Below are 20,924 nucleotides of genomic sequence, written 5' to 3'. Positions count from 1 at the left end.
TCAAGTACATGAACAAATAAGACAAAATCTTGAGGGCATTCAAACTTAATTACTTGTATTTTTACTCGCGGTGAACTGGTTTTTTTTTTTGTTTGTTTTTTTAAACAGACAGCACCAGATAACATCTTTAAATCATGCAGCTTTGAAAGAGCAAAAACAATGCTAGTCAAATGAAAGCCCGGCAAATCTAAAATTAATCTTCCTGTTGCTGTTATTTTAGTCTTGATATCACATAATAATATAAAACTCATCAAGAAGCTGCTTGGATTCAGTGTTGACTTCTCATCCGTCGAGTTATGATTTGACAACTAAAACTCAATTAAAATACAGATGAATAACAAGACGAACTACAAAGGTTGTGATGAAACAGTTTATTTGACACCTTTTGGTTTGACCTTTATGCCACATGTAGTAAACAAGCAGTATGAAAACTTGTACTTTCTGAAAACATCATGAAAATAAAAGTGACATTCAAATTTATGAGCTTTTATTTTTCTTTTTTCTTTTTTCTTTTTGGCAGTTACGGTTCTTTGGAAGTTTGAATCAAGAAATGGCAGGTGTATTTTTGAAATGAGAAAGTAATATTCAGGAAGACGTTTTGACCTGTTCTTTCTCTCCTTACGTCCAGACGTAACTCACAGTGAGCCCTTGCATGATCTACACTTAGGAAGAGTCCGCCTCTCTCGCTGAAACTGAACAGGGTAGTTCTCACATTTTTGCAGGCGTCTCCATGTCCAGCAAAGGAAATGCAGGCGTAAAGAGTGAAAAGTACAGAAGATATGCTACATTGCATACTAGAGTGGGTTGACATTCATCTGCTTTCAGGCAGTGTGGAAAACATCGGAGGTAAAACGGGAAGAAATGCTCGACCCTGGTAAACTGAGCTTTTGGCAAGTGAACTTTAGCGTGGCGTCACACTGAATACAGCTACCTCTGGAGTCAGGTTGAATAACGGAAAACCTGACGTTAAAATAAAACCCTTCCTAATGTGAAGAGTTGATTTGAACGAGTTCAGAAAAGCCTTCTAATTGGTGAGGGGTCTGGGGTTTGTTGTGCACCTACTGGATGTTAGTTGAGGTATAAAGGTTCAGTGAAGCTTATGGTTCTACTTGGCTTGGCACCTCCTTCTTTCTGTTTGTTCTGTTTTGAGGGCAGAAAGAAAAGATGGAGAAACTGTAGACAGCAGATCCCATTCATAGATCGTAAAGGATAGTTCTTAAAGGAACGGGAAGGTAAACGAACAGTCCCACTGAGCAAATGTGGTCGCATTTTGTCTAATGTTAAAGGTACAGTATCATCTCTGAAAACCAACAGGGATCCCCCCCCACCCCCCCCCCCCCACCCCCCCACCCCCCGACCCCGCCCTCACTGCCCCAGGCTGGTTCCAATGCTACAATTGCACAAGGAATTGTTCTTAACTGGATCATTAAAAGCAATTAAGAATAAATGTGGTTTTCTTTAGCCAGCAGACTGCATTGGTGTCATGTCAAGTGGTGCAAAGAAAAAGCATATGTACCTTATTGGGACACTTTCTTTATCTTGATTTCTTACTGTTACAATGAGTGGGTGAGTCCTGTCTGAGGTGCATTGTTACGCGTTTACATCTTTGAGACGGCTAACGTGCGTGTTTTGACTACTGTGGAACAACTGTGTGATGGCAGGTCAAGGTGACAAACATTGTCATGGAGGCTGGTGAGTGCTCGATATGAATGTAAATGGGATGTGAAGGCCGTTGGAACGTGAGCGCCGTTACTGTCCTAAGTTTTCCTGCAGGGAGAGCTCTGCGCCCAGTCATCGAGCGGTGCTGCCAGAAACCGAACTGCTGCCGGAGCTGGAGCCACTGGAACCTCGGTCTTCGTAGATGGATATCTCAATCTGGAGGACGTAGTTAGGGGCCAAAAAAAATAAATAAAAAAATAGTGACGTAGCTTGAAATTCGTTGCTAGGATGGTCATCGACGGTACAACAAAGTCTCTTGTGGACACATTTCTGTATTTTTATACATTTAAGATCCTTTAAAGACTTTCATACAATTTCTCCCTGGGTGTTAATTGAACCTCTTACATAATTTTGTAAACCAACAATTCTTGGATTGTTTGTTTATGTTGGTTCTCCCTACATAAGGGAGTTCCACCAGGTTCAGTTCTTGGCACAATACGTTTGCTATAAATAAATGACCAAAACAGAGTATTTCAACCTAAGGTTTTTACTACCATGCAGACACTGGATTCTGCAGGATTTTGAGAATCTCCGATGTACTTTTGACAAGCTAAAAGAACATTTCTATCACCTACATGCAGAAATGCAGAAGAAAAAAAGAAACAAATCGCATCTTTACCGGCAACCTTAACAATAACCTTAATAGCAATAACAAGCAGTTCAGTTGACATTAAATGCTGAACAGTGCACTTCATACGACACTGAGATTTATTGCCAACTCATGAGTGCCCACTCCATACTAACTGGAAATCCATGCACACTTGCAAGCAAGGATACAACACGCATTCCCCTTTCGATAGGATCAGTGATAAGCAGACCTCTGGGAGCATAGATCTTCTCGTTCTGCTCTTGAATGTACTTTGCTATTTTCTTCAACACCTGACAAACAGATTGTACAAGAAAAGGTGAGAACCTGTTTGGCATTTATGTCTGATCAATCTAAACCTTTAGAATGCATAAATAACCTAAAAATCGGACCTTCTCATAGCGAGTCTCCATGCAGAGGAAGATGAGATAAGCCGTGGCACACGCCAGACAGCCCTCCAGGTAAGACTGGCCTCCAATCTTTTCTGCCTCTGCGTAGAAGTTGTTCAGTGTCTTCACAGTCTCCTCAAACAGAGTCAGTTCAATCTGCAGACACATTATGACCCGCACTTATTTAAAGAAAGACGAGAAACATTGGAGAATATGTGAGAGAGAGAGATGCAGCCATTTGCACCCTCACTGCTCATATGTCATAAGACTAAGAAAACCTAGACACTTCAGCACACATAGAGGGTTAAGTGAATCATGACAGTAATCTAGTATCAGTGCATTACAACTTATATCCAAATCCTAGTACTAGGCAATTCTGCATTATTTCCCAAAGCATTGAGTGGAGACTTTGGGTAAATACACGTCATATCGGTCACTGTGTAAGAAAGGAAAGAAAGTTCTTATTTATCTTGTTGAATGAAAATTGGATCTAACTTTTCTTCTGCTTTTGGGTCAGCACTGAACTGGTGTGTCAAACTGAAACTTCGGTGCCTGCTGCCATTTTTCAGTCACTAGAAAGTTCTTCACCTCCTGTGTTCTCAGAAATCTTGTGGCATCTGTTGATAGCTTTGTCTTTCTGGGCAGACTGTTCCACTGTTCCTTTAACTTTAAGCCTCTAAACTATGATTCCAGGTTTAAGTCTAGGGGCATTTCATAACCTTTGCTGCCTTTTTGTGTTCCATTCCATTGCTTTTTCCAGTGCGACTATCTCTAAACTCTTTGGGAAATTCTCTTGACTTATTTCTAACAAGCAACACAATGCTACAGTCCAGGGTTGTTGTTTTTTTTTTAGTTTTATCTTCAGCACTCTGGATGCCTTTTATTGAAGTTGTTGCATCGTGTGAGCATGAGAATGAGACCGGGCTAGATGTGTGCTCCAACACAGACGTCTCTTCGAGCGGTTGAAGGAGCTTGAAGAATCAGAAAAAAAAACAACAACATTTAAACCATTCTTGTGTAAGTGGATTATTGCAAGTATGTTACAGTTTGAATTTTGCCAGTAACCCTCATTTGAAATGGGGATTGAATAATTTTAGGTACAAATTTAGGCCTCTTTTTCTTCCAAACATTTTCTTATAATACATGAAATTAACTGCAAAACGTCCAATTTTAAACATAAACTATATTGAGAAATGAAAATGAGTAATTGCTGAATCTGGACAGAAAACACAGCTAATATATGCTACGAGTGATTTTTGTTGTCAAAGCAAACATTTCTTAACGTGACTTTTTTTGTCATCTGCATAAATATACTCAAATTAAAAGTAGATTTTCTCAAAATAATAATAATAATAATAATAATAATAATAATAATAATAATAATTTATGGACTTTTCATACGTTTTTGTTCACATGTTCATGGATCCCTCTGAAACAGTTTTTTCCCAACCCTGGTCCTCAAGGCACCCTGTCCTACATGTTTTAGAGGTTTTCCCTGCTTTAATGTGCCTGATTCAACTGGTTGCAGTTCAACAAACACCTGTTAATCAGTCATCAATTGAAATCAGCTGGACTGAAGCAAGAAAATACCTAAAACATGCAGGGCAGTGAGCCTGGAGGACCAGAGTTGGCTGCTCTAAAATAATGACAGAAAACCCTCTCCTCACCCTGCTCTCTAGCTCAGACGGGAACTTGGTCTGAAACTTGCATGTGGTCCCTTCGCTGTAGTCCCTCTGGATGAACACCTTGTTGGCAAGAGACGCGCTGTGCCTCAACTCCTGCAGGTTATGGAACTGAGTTGGACAGAAAACAAGACAGTGAAGCAGCGTGTGTCCTTAGTGAGTGCCTGGACAGGTCTGTCCCTCCGTGCAGCTCATCAAGCTTCTGTTCACTCCTGTGTGTGCAAACAGAAGCTGACGTTGGACGATCGGGTAGGAGCAATCAGGATGTGATGATCGATCAATCCGTGAGTGGAGTCGTTCCTGTTGGAGGAGAGCCACGTACTCTCTTATCCACACACCCACGGCTGGGTTATCTCCCATCTTCCTCTATGGGCTGGGATGAGGTGCAACATTTCACTACATCTCACAAACAGATCGAAACAGGATGAGGCAGACACACCAAAAATTTATTTATTTATTTATTTATTTTAAAAATGGCCAGATAGACATTACAACCGGCCGCACAAACAGTGGCAGGTGAAGGTCTGCGTGGCGTGGCTTCTGTCCGTGGTGCTGAACGCTTTCCCTGCGTGTTTCAGAGCAGAGCAGGCAGACAGTGGCCTGTCACCGGATTAAAAGGGAACAACAGTGGAGGAAAATAGAGCTGCTTTCACCAAAACAGCTTAACATCGCGGGAGGTGGGAGACCGGGTTCACGCCGTAAGTTTCTAATAAATTTACCGACCCACGTCACGCAGACGAAGCTCTAGCCCTCACCACGTACACAGTTCCTGTCATTTTGAATAAAAACGAAGACTATGTAGCTCTATGTGTGATAATGTAGGACCCAGTCCGGTCCAGAAAGAGGGGAAGTGCGGTTAAATCAGTTTGACCGTGTGCAGACCCGATGCCCTCACTGACCGCGTTAACCGAATCAGCGGATGGGGCGGAGGGGGTCTGTTTGTATTTATTTTTATAGATAAATGATAAAAAATACAGTCTCGTTCCTGAGCGAAGAGGAAAAGAAAACATAGCTTTGCTCGTCTTACCTCTGTCGCCATGTTGCCATCCGTGAACGCGGGGAAGAATCCCTTCAGGAGCTGAAATCGCTTTAGTGGGACGCTGAGGAACGAGGGGCGGGGCCTAACGTTGGGGGCGGGGCTAACATAATGGGGCGGAGTCAGCGTAGAAACAGTTGAAAAGGGTGGGGCTGATTATAGAACAACTTCGCACAGGATTTCTGCTATTTTTATCATTTCAAAATAGGAATTTTCACATGTTTTTGGTTAATTTGGGGGTTTTCTTTTTAAAAAACATCCATATGTATAAAATTTTCTAATGATGCTCTGATTTCGATGTTGCTGGTCAATTCTGATTCTGAATAATGTTCCTTGGTAGGGGTGAAAATGTGGAAGACAGTCTTATGCTCTCAGGGAATCCTGTCCAGCATATTTTAGATGCATCTTTGCCAGAACACTTGACTCAAATGATTACATCCTCAGCATGCCACCAAGTATTTCAAAAGCCTTGAAATCATCAACTTGTGTATGGTGTACGGGAAAGACCTAAAACATGTAGGGCGGCGATCCCCAGGGACTGGAATTTGGAAACACTGCTTCAACAAGAACATTTTAATCTGGACTATCCTGATGGATGCAGATAAAGAAGATCCCACCGGTTTTCTAAGCAACACAGGGAGGAGATTCCACCAATGCCCTGAGAGGTTTTTGTCTTATGGATTTACAAAGTAATGAAACGTGTGGTTGTTTGGTTCATCAAACTGGTCCTGACTATGAGATGCTGTCACAAACATCCCTCTAGATCAGACTAAGGTCCCTGATCTATGTGGTCACAGGTGAGGGTCAAAACATCAGACAGACAAGTAAACAGGGTTGCTGCAGGTTTCACCGACTCAAATTTAAGGCTTTTTTAATGATCACTATAAATTACATTTAAGGCTGATATTATTGTGGAAAAGTACAGAAGAAAATATAATATTTTATTCAAGCTTTGTTGCACAGATATTGTATAGTAATATTGTATGGGCTGGCAACGGAAGTGAGCCAGAGGCGAAGGCCAACGTTGTCTAACCAACTGGCAATAAATTTACATTTGTGATGGACGCAAAAGAGCTTGCTAGCTACTTAGCGGTAGCCACAACCACCTCAAGTCACAGAACAGAATGTCAGAGTTTTGCTCCTGCGAGAAAAATAAACTAGATAGAATATACGAGATCAAATAGTCCTGCCACAACAAAATTTAGGATTAGTGTATTTTAGACCAACGTACATATTTTCTAATTAATTTAAGATATTTTAAGGTCTTAATTTTTAGATATGTGAATTTAAGACTTTTTAGGACGCAGACACCCTGATAAAGAGAGCCTTTCTTTTAGGCTTCGGTCTTTCTTCACCAGGACAGACCAGAGCAGAGCATACGTTACAACAGATGACCCCATCTGTCCACAACAGGAAGTGAACCTAGATGCAATGTTACATCAAACTATTTTACTCATATCAACAATTAAAGGCATGGGGCCTATTTTATGACATAACAAAAGTGTTTATAAAAGTAGGAACATTTATGGAAACACCACTGCTTGGTACCGACATTATAGCTCAGTTAAAAGACAAACTGCCTTTAAAGATTGGACCCAAACCTTTCAGTTACGTAAAAATACAACCTGCCAAAATTAGGCCATCTAGCATTAAAAAGAGAAACTGATTATATGTGTATACTGCTTTTCAGGAAAGAAAAGAACTCTACAGTAATAAAATTCAAAATAAAGTTTAATTCTTGTGCTAAAAACTGGGAGGAATGTAATAAGAAATTCTACATCCAGTATGAAGCTGCGGTTACAAGTGTTTTAGAATTAATGCTAATAAAGTTTTAATGAAGAAGAAGAAAAACCAACCCTAACCTTCTCTACTTGATCATTTAAATTTTCCGAGTTTATTACAATAATATCATAAGCAAACCTTTAAAACATGACCCTAACACAAATAGTCAAGCTGTTCAAATAAAAATCTGCACTTTCTGGAGTTTTAAATTAAATATATTAGATATAGAACAAACAGAACATATTACAATAACAGAGTATGTATATAATTACCATAAAAGCAAAGCAAACAGTTACAATCATCTGTGTCTGATTAAAAATCGACTCTTCACCGCGACACAACGTCAGTTCTTCAAGTCAAGTCCTGCTTGCAAGAGAGAGTGAGGCTGTGGTAAATGTTTCAGGTGGAATCTGGGACTTTCATCCAGTTAGACCAGAGTCCGTTCAGTCCAGAGAGAAGCTTCAGAGGTCTGGAGATTTCTATGCTGCTGCGGCACGTCGACAAGCGCTTTTACCCACACGGAAGCAATAAAACCAGAAGGCGGCAACAAGTAGATAGTTATTTTGAAAAAGTTTTTGTTCTGTTTAACGTTGTGCTTTTTCTGATTCCACATGTTTTTCCTCGGATCACAGGCACTACTCCAGGAGCAGGACCACGTCTGAAACACAGTGCGTTTCTTCTAAATGTTTAGGAATAAATTACCCCTGTGAGTTCAGGTTAGCCAACAAAATATGATAACTGAGCAACACTATGTGATCTCCACATTAACTGGCCGAAGCTAGACGCAGAACTTTAATCCATCATTAATTTGAACGCGCCGAGCCGACTCCAGTTTTGTCCACTTTGGAAATTCATCCAAAAGCATCTCACATTTACAGAACACCCCTCACTTTGTTCTTATGCAGAATTCCTCTCAGTACGACTCATCTGCCCCGCAGGACAGGAAACGTAAAGCAGATTAAAAACCTAAACCAAGGTATCCATCCTGTTGGGTTTTGGCATTTATACTTCTCTCAGCTTAGAGAGAAATATAAATGTAGGTTCCTTTGACTGAGAACCCACAATGATCTGCGTCAACCCTTAAAGACTCATGAAGTCCAACTGCAATTACTGACAGATTTAGCAGGAAACATCTAAAAACACACTACAGGAGCAATCCCACAAGCCACATGAGACGTTTACAGAGGGATGGCAGCTGGTAAAGTCAGGAGGGTCCTGGAGTTCCACGTGGGAAATTATCTGGACAGCGTGTACGAGCCTTTACTACACAACCGAAGCATGTAGGTTTGGGTTTCAGTGAAGGACTCTGGAGACAAAAATCCGATTGCCGTCTCATTGTAACTTGAGAATGGAGTAACAGGTAGCGCACACAAACACGGTCTCTCTCTGCGCCTCTGGAGCTGGAACAGAAACAGGAAGCAGACGATGAGTCACAGCAGGAAGAATAAACAGCAACTGGAATCAACTCGCATGAAGGCGTCTCTGACTGTGGTCCTCCGAACCTTTCGTCCTGCAACTTTTACACGCATACAGGCTCTAACCTGGATCAAATGAATGACTCATTACCAGACTTCTGAAGTCTGCTATTAGATTCAGGTTGTTGGGAACATAAATGCCCCTAAAAGTCGCAGTAGCGCCAGAGGACTTAAATCAGAGACAACTGCTTAAATCAGAGCATCTGCAAGAGAGACTTTTTAATACAGAACAAAACACTACAAATATAAGGTATGGTTGGGGGGGAACTGGCTGCATTACAATCAAGCGCAGCAAAAACAGTGGACCCACCTTTAGCTTACTCACTCTCTACAGCTTTAACCGCCGTAGTGCCTAGCTTAAACATTTTTCTGCACCTAGCCTCATATAGGTTGGCAGCAGGAGCCAGCCAGAACCAAACGCATGTCATCCAGCTAATTGGTGCTACATTACCAAATGGCGATGCAAATATGATAGCTAGCAAGTTAGAACAGATATATATTAGCAGCTAGCTAGCGTTAGCCTCAACAGTCTCTAATTACAGCATGCAATAAAGATGTTTTGTGTGTGACTCAAACTTTTCCTAACAGAAATGTCCCCTAAAAGAAAAACTAAATAAAAAAATCCTGTCAGGACAAAATTTAAGACCTGTGCTCAATTTTAAGATTTTTTATTTTTTTTGGTTGTCACAGGGTTCTTTAAACCTGTGACAACTTGTGTTCAAACTGGCAAACCTGTTTTTTAAACCACCATGTTAAGAACATTTTACTCCATCATAATTAATGCAAACATGACTGTGTGTATTATTGTTATTATTATTATTACCTGTTGCCCCCATGAAGGATCTCGGCACCTTGTAGGAACAGCATCGGGAGCAGAAGCTGTTGCCACAGTTGCTGCAGTTTCTCTACAACATAAAGACACGTTAGTTCAATTTAGAGCCAGGGAATTGATTCAGGTAGAATAGTTAATGATGTAAAAGCTAAAACATTTAAAGGGAAAATTTCAGTCTCACCCTCTTCTTCAATACTGAGAAGACGGCATTGCAGCTGGAACAGTTGCCTTTGGAGATAAAGAGAGAAAAATGAAAAGTTGATGCACTAAGGTTTTTCTTCACTATCAATGAGGTCTAAAAGTGGGGGGGAAAAAAGGCCCAGAAGAGGAGTCAGAGCAGACTGACCCATGCTGGTGGCAGGGTAGCGTTTCCGGAGTCTCTCCGTCAGTTTGGACACCTTGCTGCGGATCGGTTCATTTCGACTCAAGAAGCCGTTCTCAGAAACTGTGTCATATTCAGGAGCGCCAAGAGGTCCCTCGTCATCCTCCTTCGGAAGATGAAAAAAGAAATTGAAAAATTGTTATCCTAACTTCTGAAACCTGAGTTTTTATGTACTCCTTCCAGATTAAATTCAGTCAAAAACGATTGCTTCAACAATCACTGATGTTTGAAAAAATGTAGCAGCTTCAGTATAGCTAGTAAGACCACAAACGTATGTAATAATTGAACCTAAGAATCCATGCATTTACAGTGCAAATACACACAGCACATGCATTAGTCTTATAATGAGCTCAAAGTCATGAAAGGAATCAATATTTTGGGCCTGTAAATTTTATATTAGATTAACGTATTGAGATTACTCTGATCCCACAATAATGCTAACATTGTTCTGGAACCAGGATGCTGCTCTCTTTACTGCCGTGTGTTTTTCAACAATGGTATCTTGTTGAAAAACACAGTTGAAGGAAATTTACTCCGACACTGGTCAACATTAGTTTTTATAGGTTGCTTCACCTGCACCGAGGCTTGAAATCTGTGTTAGAAGGTCATCTGATCATCTCTCTACGGCCCAAGATCCAATAAACAACCATGCTTTCACCAGTTCATAACATTTTTCTCCTAGACCAATAGATTGGTTCTTAGGCTACGCAACAACAAAACGTCTTGCCAATTGCCTGACATTGCATTAGCTTCTTCTGACAGCTGCAGCACTCTGAGGTAAGTGTTCGTGTAATGCAGCTGGCAACGTAATGACTGCTGGATCCTTTGAGGTTTACTCTACTACACCTAGAAGGAGATTATTTCTCATGTATAAATGTAATATCTCCAAAAATGTTTATTTTGATTGAAGTGATGACAGACTGCTATTCTTTTGACACAGCTGTAAAAAATAAATAATAAACCGTCAGACATCAGCGGGTCAGCAGAGTTCACTGAAACAGAGCAGGAAGCCATGTCAGGTTCTCAAAAAATAAACGGAACCATATTAGGGATGCACAATCGGCATTTACATTGTTATTGGTCAATTTATAAAATACTGGTATCAGTCCAATAAATAAAAAGTGGCTGATGTTAATATCGGGTGGCGTTTGCTTGGACATTTGACTGTGACATTCATTGGAGAGTAGTAATGTTTTCCATAGTGTCAAAAGGGGCAGCAAAATCTATTAAATAATATGTAAAATATTGGCCAAGATCAGTTATCGGCCGTGAGAGCAATGCTAATTTTGGCCTACGTTTAAACATCAGTGCATCCCTAAAATGTTTTGCAATGCACAGACTCATGCATACATGTTAATGTATGTCATAACATCCCATAATATGCTTTCAGTTGCAAAAGCATACTGACACTGACGATCCTTAATGAGGATGCTTTAATAAATTGGATGGAGGAGAAAAGCTGATTTCACTAATGTGCCTCATGGGTGGATGGAATCCACTTACCAATAAGAGCAAAGGGGTTTCCTTGTTAGGAAACAGAACAACACATGAGAACAACTTCAGAGAACAGCCATGCTTTTGAAGGCAGAATCAACCACCACACAAGGTCACACACGACACGTGACGTTTTGCTTGTGGAGGATTTTCAAAAGTGGGGAAAACTCACCTGCAGAGCAACTGAACTTTCCTGAGTCAAAAGGACAGCATGAGGGGGAAAAAGTAGGAGGAATCATCAGAGCTTTTCATTTCCAAAACGAGTGGTAAATGTAGGCTATTTTCAAAATATGTGTTGGAAAATTAAGAAAATACTCCAGAATGTTGAATGTAATAAAAATCAGGCTTCTTTCATATGCTTTAACAGAACAAATGAAGATTTTAATGGTATCCTTACATTAAAATCTGTCTGAGCCACATCAGTCATAGACATGTGTTACTGATGCACCAATCAATTAAGCCAGTGACTGATAGCAAATCAACGCTCCTTCTTGCTCAGCAGGTCAAATTTCAAATCAAGTCAAAAAATAATAATACCATCAGCCCCTAAAAGCCTAATATTTAACATTTGATGCAGGGGTTGAATTTGTGTCAACTAACGAAAGACAAGAAGGTTATTTAGGGCTTGTGCAAACATGAAATGTGATGCCTTTTGTCACACATGTGCACAAATCACAGGAACAGCGACTAAGGTTGGCCCCTGCAGAGCTATTTTACTGAGATATTCAAGAATAGCAGCAGTATTGCGCTGTGTTAAGCGTGGCTCATTCATTCGTTTATGTAACCTTCCTGTAATTTTATTAACTTCTTGTTCAACTGTTTATCTTTTGCTTAAAACATTTGAATGAAGCAAGATTACAATGTAAGGTTAAAATTATACTAGAAAGAAATAACATGTCCTAACTGTGCAGCATGTAAACTGTGCGACTACCTGACTGATTATGTTTCTCTAAGTGCTTGGATGTCTCTTTAACTGCAGCCAGAAATGTTCAGTTCTGTGTCTGGGGATTATCTGAAAATGGGATTGTCCAGGCAAATTCTTTGTCATGACAGACTGTGGGATTACAGCCTCAGCAAGAAAGGGAACTGGATCTTCAAATATCAGCATGACATTTCACCTCGATTGCATCTTTGAACTCATCATCTGGCTCAGCCTCCTCTGCTTCTTCTATGCTGCCAGGAGAGAGGTCCTGTTGAAAACACACACACACACACACACACACACACACACACAAGCAAACATGACCACTGTTATGCAGACATCTTCTAAAAGCCTGTTGCCCCCAGAATCAGCCCAGCCCCCTGGACAGTAGAGATTAAACGGAGATCACAATAGATAAATTAAAAAATAAGCACACAAATTAATGTCAACAGTGACGCTTTGTGTTGTCTGTTGCCTTATTGTCTCTAGACTAATCTGAGGAAATGTCCATTCGGTTTATATGAGAAAAAAATAAAATAAACATGAATGACAAGGTACCATCCATGTCAATCTAAGGATTTGCACTACATTAAATACGATGGGTTCGGTACACATGGTAGACAGAATAAGAAGCTTACGGTTGCGGCTGGTTTTACCGCAAATCACCAACATCTGAAACTGTCACATTTTTCTGTAATCTCACCTCCAGGCTGGTTGGGGTTGGAGTCTGGTCCGCCGTGTTGGCAGGTTCCTGCTCCTCACTCAACCCCTCTAAGGTCTGCGTCTGACCCAAGTGAAACAGGTTCCTGAGGTCCAATAAAACTGAAAACACACGTCAATGAAACATAAAAAAAAAGAAAAAAAAAGAAAAGAAAAGTCAAACCCATCCCAAGAGTTATTGTTAAATGTGTATGAATGGACCAACCTCTGTAGAAGTCGCTGTTCCACAGGAAGACAATACTGTTAAGCCCAGCAAACACCCAGCCCAAAGGAGCCACATACAGCAGACACACCATTATCAGCACTGCACCATAAAACCTGGCAGGAGGAACAACGGAAGAATCAGACAACAGTTTTGACCTCCGACTCGGTATTCAGTCAATTTTGACCCAACTTTAACGTTTAAATACAATTATTCGTTTTGAATATACTACAAATTTTGTTTTGAAGTAATTTGCGTGTTTGTAAATAAGTTCGAAAAGAAGTAAGTTTATAAAGGAGTAGGTTTGTGTGTTCACAGGTAAGTTTGCAGGTAAATAAATTTAGATGCAATTAAGTTTGTAAAGAAGTAAGGCCATAAGCAAAGTAAGAACGTTCATACATAAGTTCATCATACGTTTGAACGCAAGTAAGTTTAGTATTTAAATTCATACATAAGTAAATAGGTACATAAGTAAGATCATATATAAAAAAAGGTTTAGACCATGGGACACAGAAAAGGTATGGCCATTTTTTTTTTCTTACAAAAAAATCCCAAAAAAACAAATTTCAAACTCGGGTACAAATCTCCCATAAAGCGCAAGATATGTAATATATTGCAATTACAGTACTATTTCAATATTGACGGTTCCAAGGCTCAGTCTGCTGAAGAAAAACGGCTGAATCACATGCAGTGATACATGCATTTGTGTGTGGGTGTTAGTGCGCACACACACCTTGATGATGTGGCATGATCATCCCAGTATAAGACCTTATAAATAGCTTCTGCTGACTGACAAGCAGAGGACAACATTTCATCCAGGTGCTTTAACCTGTTGGGGACAGTAAACACAAAACAGAAACAAAAATGTAACCGGCTACTAAAAGAAGCAGTTATTACTAGATTAGATGCAAATGAATGTTGTGGTAAAAATATGCAAGGTCACTGCGTGGAGTAGTGTTGCTAGTAAAAGAACCTACGGAGCACAGACAGGCTTCAGTTGAGAAACTATGATGAACGTTGTTTGATGCACGAATGTTACTGCGTACAGATGTGCAGGTGCATATTTTGCCTAAGCTTCAACAGCATTAAATCTCCCCAATATTTACTAAAGATATCACAACCCTGCATCCAACCAACCTCTTTCTTGACTTAATGACTCTGGGTTTTACACAAACAATGAAAAAATATTTTCACCCTTTACAATAAAACTCCCCAGTGAGACTGTAGTGGTTACTGCAGCTCTCTTTGTGCCTGTGCACTATCCCTTCGCGTGGAGGAGAGCTGCACATAAAGCAGCCGAAACTTTTCTCGTTAAAACATTATGATGTCCAAAGTGAAACAATAAGTTTATGCCACACAAAACCAGTGTTTTCAGTAAGTTTTGCCACAGGATTAACAGAACCTGCACAATGAGTCAGATCAAAATACAGAGACAAAAGGCTAGTATTAGCTTAGCCATTTAGCAAACTACCCAACAATAAAACCTTCTAGCATTTCAGGTTTTGCTTTCTCGAAACATTGGAGTAGTTTTCCTGACCCAGTTGACCCACTGCTGGAGTGGTTTTGATGCAGAAAGTCCAACTGGGACAAAATATCTGCTGCAGTCGAGAAAAACAGAAGAGAGCGACTTTGTAGAGTCAGTGGGACAAAAATCACAATACTAATGAGGTCACCTAATATAAATCAAATGTAATCTTTTGGGGGGTTTTAAGCATATTCACTGCTTTGGTTTTGTTAACTTTGATGTTGTATTGGACTGGGACTTGCTTTTGGTAAATGAATCACCTTAAGGGACTGGAACAAATACCAGGAACCAAAACAAAGATTGCGTAGGAGATCCTGAGCCTCGGATCTGACCAATACTTATTAAATCGATAGGCTAAAGATTACACGGTCATTAACTGCAAACCAGCACTTTGTATCTTACAGGTCTTTGATTTCCAGCATGGCCTCCTGTTTGGTGAGATTCACTGTCTGCAGGTCTCTACGATGCACAGCGTGATATCGTCTCTTCTGGAGCTCCGCGTCTGACGCTCTGCTCCCGCACCTGTCCTGCAGGTAACCCAGGGCAGCAGGCGTCGAAACTGCCACCACGCTCACTATGAACCAGCCAGCTGACACCAGAGGGAAAAAAAACTGTTTTATCAATTATTAAAATGCACAACAACTATTTACTGTTATTATTTATGCCATCATACCTTCAGTAATTGTGCAAAAGAAGACATTAAGGAACACACACACAAGAAGAGAGCACACCGGCATCTTCCATCTGAGCAATGGAAAAACAAATAAAACAAATATAATTAGAAGTCTATGGGGAAAAAAAAGGGAAAATTACAATAACATGCTCGTTCAAGACATAAGCACCCGACCATACCCGAGCAGATAGCGAATGAGCTCCACTGCGTCCACAACCGGTTCTAGAAACAGAGCCATTCTCTTGTAGGACACCACCATGTTTAGGAGGTCAAAGTTCGGCGGGCAGCGAGGACTCCCCAACTCCGAGGCATCCGGAGAGCCTGGGGTCTCTTTAGATAACGAGTGCACCAACTCTCCCCGTTCCCCTGAACCCTCTCCAGTGCTGTGCATTGCCATCTCTGGGCAGTGAGTAGAAAAAAAAAAAAGAAAAAAAAAGACAATCAGGACAGATGTAATCAATGAAACAAGAAACTTGACATGGTGCAAAAGTCACTCAGTCATAAAGAGTTGCTTCCTAGAGCAGTTTCTCTTTAATGAAAGGAAAGCATTTCAAAAGTTAAATGTAGTCGAGGCGAAGTCGTTAGCATAGCACATATTTCAACAACAAGGCAGTTCAAAGTGATTTACACCTTGAAAACATAATACAGTAAACCTAATATTTTGTCAAAAACCATGATCAAAATCATCAAGAAAACATACATAAAATATGTTGATCAATGTTCCAGTTATTTCTGGCTGTAGAGTATTGCAACAGTCTAGATTATAATTTAGTCATATTTTAACATCATTCTCTCCCTGAGCTCTTGTCTCCGTTACCAAGATCTAAACGAGTTGAGCATAAAAAAAACAAACAAACAAACAAAAAAAAACAGAGAAAGTTCATCCAATGGCCAAATATATTTTTGGCAAGCATCGTTCCTGTGTGGGTTTCTACTGCTCAGAGGCCATCGAACGAGCAGTTAGTGAAATATTATAGCCTCCTAAATTATGCATCCAAAGAGTCGTTTGAGAATGGACAGTAAAACCGTCATGACTAATGGGGATGGGCATTTATCGTATTGTGGATTGTTGTAAAAATCTAAATAAATAAATAAAAACAGTGGCAATTTATCATAACCAACAATGAAAATAATGTCTTGAAACATCAAAGGTTTTGTCCATGTTATTTTTTCACTGCTGATTTCAAGAGAAAAAAAAATAAAAAAATCAATAAATAATCAATAAAGTTCATTAAAAAAAAATACATGGTGGTGTCCTGAATAGAATAGAATATACTTTATTGATCCCCAAGGGGAAATTGCTTATTTGTTGAAAGCAAATAAGAAAAACTAAGAGTGAATAATAAAGAGTGAATAGTTCAAAATGAATAGATGTAAACAAATAAATAACAAGCAATCACATGCAATTTATTAATCAATAAATAACCTATAAATGAGCGCAGAAAAAATTTGAATCAATTAGCACAGACTTGGGCATTGTAAAGCCTGATGGCAACAGGCAGAAATGACTTTCTGTGGCGCTCTGTGGTGTACTTTGGATAAATGAGTCTCTGGCTGAAGGTGCTCCTGTATCCGAGCAGCAGGATGAGACTGAAGAAGCCCTTTTCAAAATAGATGTTAATTAAGAGTAGTGTTGGAGTTCGTGAGGCTTTGACTGCAGTTATATCCAGTCATAGACACACACACAACTGCCTAAAAAAAAAAAAAGACGGAAGTCGTCATTTTAGAAAAAAATCGTTTTTCAATAAATACCACTAAATGGTGTGGTAAAATTTTAAGTCCTTATTTCCCAGCGCATGCGACAATTGCAATTTGATTGTGCAGCTCCAGTTTAAAGCTGGAGAATGGTGCATAGCTGAAAAGCAATAAGTCATCTGACTCAAAGTACCTTGAACTAACATCTGGTTAAGTTCTGGATCAATGATCTCATTCCTGCAATGTAATCTGATTACTTTGTTTAATTAAATTGTTCATGCTTAGTTTATGATTGAGTAAGTAAAAAAAAAAATCACAATATTTTGGTGCTTTTAGTACTTTTAAATTATATTTGTTTATGCCTGACGAGCTTGGCCACATGACAAAAGGTTTGGACAATGTGCTAAACAACCAGGCTGGACAAGGAGAGAATTAGGCCCGTCAAACTGAACAAAAATCAGATTTTTAAAATTACAGATTTGATTCAAAACACTAGCAGTCTGTATTTCCAGAGGAAATTGAGTCCTTATCATTTAAAAACAAGAAATGAAATAAATCGTCATGATGTTCAACAAAGCCAATTGTCAGACAAGCCAACCAAGATGTCCATGGTAACACTGGAGTAGCTACAGCAATCCAGAGCTCAGGTGGAAGGACCAGTTGAACAGACTTGTAGAGTCCTCCACAAATATTACCCTAATGGACTGGTGAGAAGAATTGTGTTGTCAATTGGTGCTATATAAATAAATGGAATCTAATTGAAAAAATTTTTTAAAAAAAAACTAATTTTTTTTATTTTCTTTAAAAATCCCATTTGTGCTGGACAACACCGCAAACATGAGAAGAATGTGACGCTTTAGTCAGATGAGAGCAGAATTAAACTTTTTGATTGCAAATTGCCATGTGTGGTTTGCAGGTACAGGGAAAAAGGTCAAAGGTTTTATGTAGTTTAGACTGCTACAAAAGATTTCGGACTGAGGCAGAGGCTTGGCTTCAGGCAGCATGACGGCTGCAAGCATTTAGCCAGAGGTAAAAATGGAATAACTAGGATCAAAGCATATGTTAGAATGACCTAGTCAAAGTCTGTGAGACTTCCAAGTGATAATCTGTGACAAGATTAGAGTTATTATTTTAAAGAATGACCAAAACAAAAGGTCTGATGTTCAAAGCTGATATAAAAATAAAAAATAAAAAAAATAAACTACCTACAACTTGCGGCTGATTTGCCAGAAATGCATTACTTTCTAGTGGATGAATAAACAAAAGCAGGTCGCACTTTGCAGACTTATTATTTGTAGAAAACTTTTAAAAAATGACTTACTTTTTAACACATTCACTATCTAGTTTTGGTAGATCACAATCAAGAAACGTGACCAAAAGTGTTAAAAGGATGAAGAACGCTGAAAATGACAAACAGTGGAAGTGGATTCCGATGAGATAGAAATAGTTCAGCCTTTGAAAACGTGCTTGAGCAGCAGACTCCTTTTAAAACACGAATACTTCCAACAGAGTCACAACAGAATGAGCAGGCAGCTCAAACAATTGATGCTAGTAGCTGCTGTGGCCCGAGAGAGATGTGGTCAAAACAGGAAAGTGAACTCTGAATGGAGAGCACGGAACATTACATAATAACACGAATGTGGGAGCATTTCTTGTTTCACATAACTTAAAATATGAGGTAGGAGTAGACAATAACTCACTGTGAGCAGAGAAAGTCCAGGAGCAGCAGCAGCAGCAGCTGCTGCGGAGGAGAAGAGAGAGGAGCTCAGGCGTAACTAACAAAATCCACCGACATCATGAGATTGGGGAGTGAGGAAGAGCCTCCAAACTCGACCAGCTCCGGGACCATGACTCCAGACAGTCCGTCCGAACAGTCTGGCTCGTCAAAACCGCCACAGAGGGGGGAAGACAACAAAAACCACCGGTTTCTGGTTAGTTAATGGGAGCGGCTATCTTTGTTAGCTCGGTGTTGTTCAGAGAACGTTCGCTTCCCATTCTAATCCAGGATGAATAGTCGATAGCAGAAAACGTTGTTGATCAGTACAGAAGAGTCGATCACAGAGCAAAATCATCAATTTCAACAGATAGATAGATAGATAGATAGATAGATAGATAGATAGATAGATAGATAGATAGATAGATAGATAGATAGATAGATAGATAGATAGATAGATAGATAGATAGATAGATAGATAGATAGATAGATAGATAGATAGATAGATAGATAGATAGATAGATAGATAGATAGATAGATAGATAGATAGATAGAAAAGTACGATTTTATTTACATTCTAACCATTAAATCACGAGTTATTTCAGAAAATAAAAATGTTGGTTCAATAAGACATTATTATCCTTACATCAAAATCTGCCAGGAAACTTAGCTGTACCTAGATTGACACCAGCAACAAGCACAGACACACACAGCCTCACAAATCAATATTTGGGTAAATAATGTGTGTCAAGTTGCAAAGAAACCATGATAAACTTCCAGCATTTTATTGTCCAAATTGGTAGCGTTCATTTGTGCTGGCTGGCATTCTTGTGTAGACATGGCATTTAAGCTTACTTTTCAAGGTCAAGGCCATTCTAGAAGCTTAAATGCTGCCTAGTGTCAGAGATTTTTTTTATCTAATGGGTCGTCCAACAGAATAAAGACCTGACACACAGATAAAAGCACCCAAGAATGGATAAGAGCAAAACATTGGACTGTTATGAATTGGCCATCTACAAGTCCTGATCTGAATCCCATTGCATATCTGTGGGAGGAGCTGAAACATGCCATCTGGAGAAGGTTCCCCTCAAACCTGAGAGAACCCGAGCAGTTTGCCCACTAGGAGTTAACCACAATACCTGTGGACAAGTGCAGACGTTTCATCGATAGTTACAGAAACTGTTTTATTGCTATGATAGCCTCAAAAAGTTGCACGGTTTCCATAATTTTATTTCAGACCTTTTTTTGGGTTTTTTTTTATTCTGTTGTATTCAAAACATCTGATTTTCATTGGTAAATTTTTGGTAATTGTTTTTACTTCCATCAACTTTTTGCTCATTAATGGAATGTTAAACATTTTGTATTCACATGTGTGAATATTGTAACCTGTATGATTTTCAGCCACCCCCTAAGTTATTAGGAGCCACTGTGAAGAAGAGGGAGGAGTGCTGAGTGCTACTCTTGTTGTGCAATATTTAGAAACAGAGGAAGTGTATATAGTTGTTGAAAAAGGAAGTTGCATTTTTTGAGCTCTTATCAGTTCAGTATTGGCTAAGATGGGAAGTGAGTAGAGAACTGTCATTTGTCACAGCTGCTTTTTCTCTAAAGCTCATCAGTACAAGAACATTTGATGCAAAGAAACAGAAAGAGAAATAAAAAAATAGAAGCAACACTATGGTCTCGTCTTTAAAGCAAACATCTTATCAAGAAGTTACACCAACAGGCAGGAAGTTTCTGATAGTGCATGATTGTCTGATTAAAATAAGTTTCAGTTGGAGAGTTGTCACATTTCACAAGAGTTGTGATGCTTTCTTAAACATGACCCACCTGACTGAATAGTGATGTGGATCCGTTCAGGAACTGGCTGGTAAAGTGTTATATTGCTTACATGTTTCTAAAATGATAATTCAGGTTGTCAGAAATTAAATGCCAAGAATTTGAAATGTTTTTGACTGGATAAGCAAAGCAATTACTGTCAAACTGACGTCCTGAATGTATTTGTATGTTGGTGTTAAATATTTTGGGACTACCCAGCATGAGTTGAAAGGGAGAAATGATCTTTGTCGCCCTCTACTGTTATGTTAAATAAGCACACA

The 20,924-nt window shown here is 39.4% G+C and overlaps 2 protein-coding genes across 3 annotated transcripts; both read right to left on the bottom strand.

Moving 5' to 3' along the window:
- Nucleotides 1-356: 356 nt before the first annotated feature.
- On the bottom strand, nucleotides 357-5,513 carry golga7ba (golgin A7 family, member Ba). Its single transcript, XM_044114405.1, has 5 exons — nucleotides 5,404-5,513; nucleotides 4,362-4,487; nucleotides 2,698-2,850; nucleotides 2,497-2,598; nucleotides 357-1,875 (listed from the first exon to the last, which is right to left on the bottom strand). Exons 1-5 carry the CDS (start codon nucleotides 5,413-5,415, stop codon nucleotides 1,792-1,794), a joined length of 477 nt encoding a protein of 158 aa, XP_043970340.1. The 5' UTR covers nucleotides 5,416-5,513; the 3' UTR covers nucleotides 357-1,791.
- A 1,612-nt stretch (nucleotides 5,514-7,125) lies between these two features.
- zfyve27 (zinc finger, FYVE domain containing 27) lies at nucleotides 7,126-19,194 on the bottom strand. 2 transcript variants are annotated; one of them, XM_044114377.1, is made up of 13 exons: nucleotides 18,815-19,142; nucleotides 15,599-15,818; nucleotides 15,420-15,490; nucleotides 15,149-15,335; nucleotides 13,955-14,050; nucleotides 13,225-13,337; nucleotides 13,003-13,121; nucleotides 12,496-12,567; nucleotides 11,550-11,570; nucleotides 9,848-9,989; nucleotides 9,683-9,729; nucleotides 9,493-9,574; nucleotides 7,126-8,594 (listed from the first exon to the last, which is right to left on the bottom strand). In XM_044114377.1, exons 2-13 carry the CDS (start codon nucleotides 15,814-15,816, stop codon nucleotides 8,527-8,529), a joined length of 1,236 nt encoding a protein of 411 aa, XP_043970312.1. In that variant the 5' UTR covers nucleotides 15,817-15,818; nucleotides 18,815-19,142; the 3' UTR covers nucleotides 7,126-8,526. The 2 variants fall into 2 exon arrangements, with proteins under 2 accessions (XP_043970312.1, XP_043970313.1); XM_044114378.1 differs by lacking the exon at nucleotides 11,550-11,570 and having other exon boundaries at nucleotides 18,815-19,194.
- Between the last annotated feature and the right edge of the window lie 1,730 nt (nucleotides 19,195-20,924).

This window comes from Gambusia affinis, linkage group LG04 (assembly GCF_019740435.1).
Source record: "Gambusia affinis linkage group LG04, SWU_Gaff_1.0, whole genome shotgun sequence".
Taxonomy (NCBI): Eukaryota; Metazoa; Chordata; class Actinopteri; order Cyprinodontiformes; family Poeciliidae; genus Gambusia; species Gambusia affinis.
This window is presented reverse-complemented; position numbering and strand designations above follow the sequence as displayed.

Excerpts from the sequence above, each read along its gene's own strand:
- golga7ba (XM_044114405.1), bottom strand. Across the intron at positions 2,851-4,361 it reads CGTCTGAGCTAGAGAGCAGG|ATTGAACTGACTCTGTTTGA; the intron begins GTGAGGAGAGGG and ends ATGTGTCTGCAG. Across the intron at positions 1,876-2,496 it reads TCGAAAGGGGAATGCGTGTT|ATTGAGATATCCATCTACGA; the intron begins GTATCCTTGCTT and ends TACGTCCTCCAG.
- zfyve27 (XM_044114377.1), bottom strand. The coding sequence starts at position 15,816 with ATGGCAATGCACAGCACTGGAGAGGGTTCAGGGGAACGGGGAGAGTTG. Across the intron at positions 15,491-15,598 it reads CTCATTCGCTATCTGCTCGG|ATGGAAGATGCCGGTGTGCT; the intron begins GTATGGTCGGGT and ends TCCATTGCTCAG. Across the intron at positions 15,336-15,419 it reads CTTTTGCACAATTACTGAAG|CTGGCTGGTTCATAGTGAGC; the intron begins GTATGATGGCAT and ends CTCTGGTGTCAG.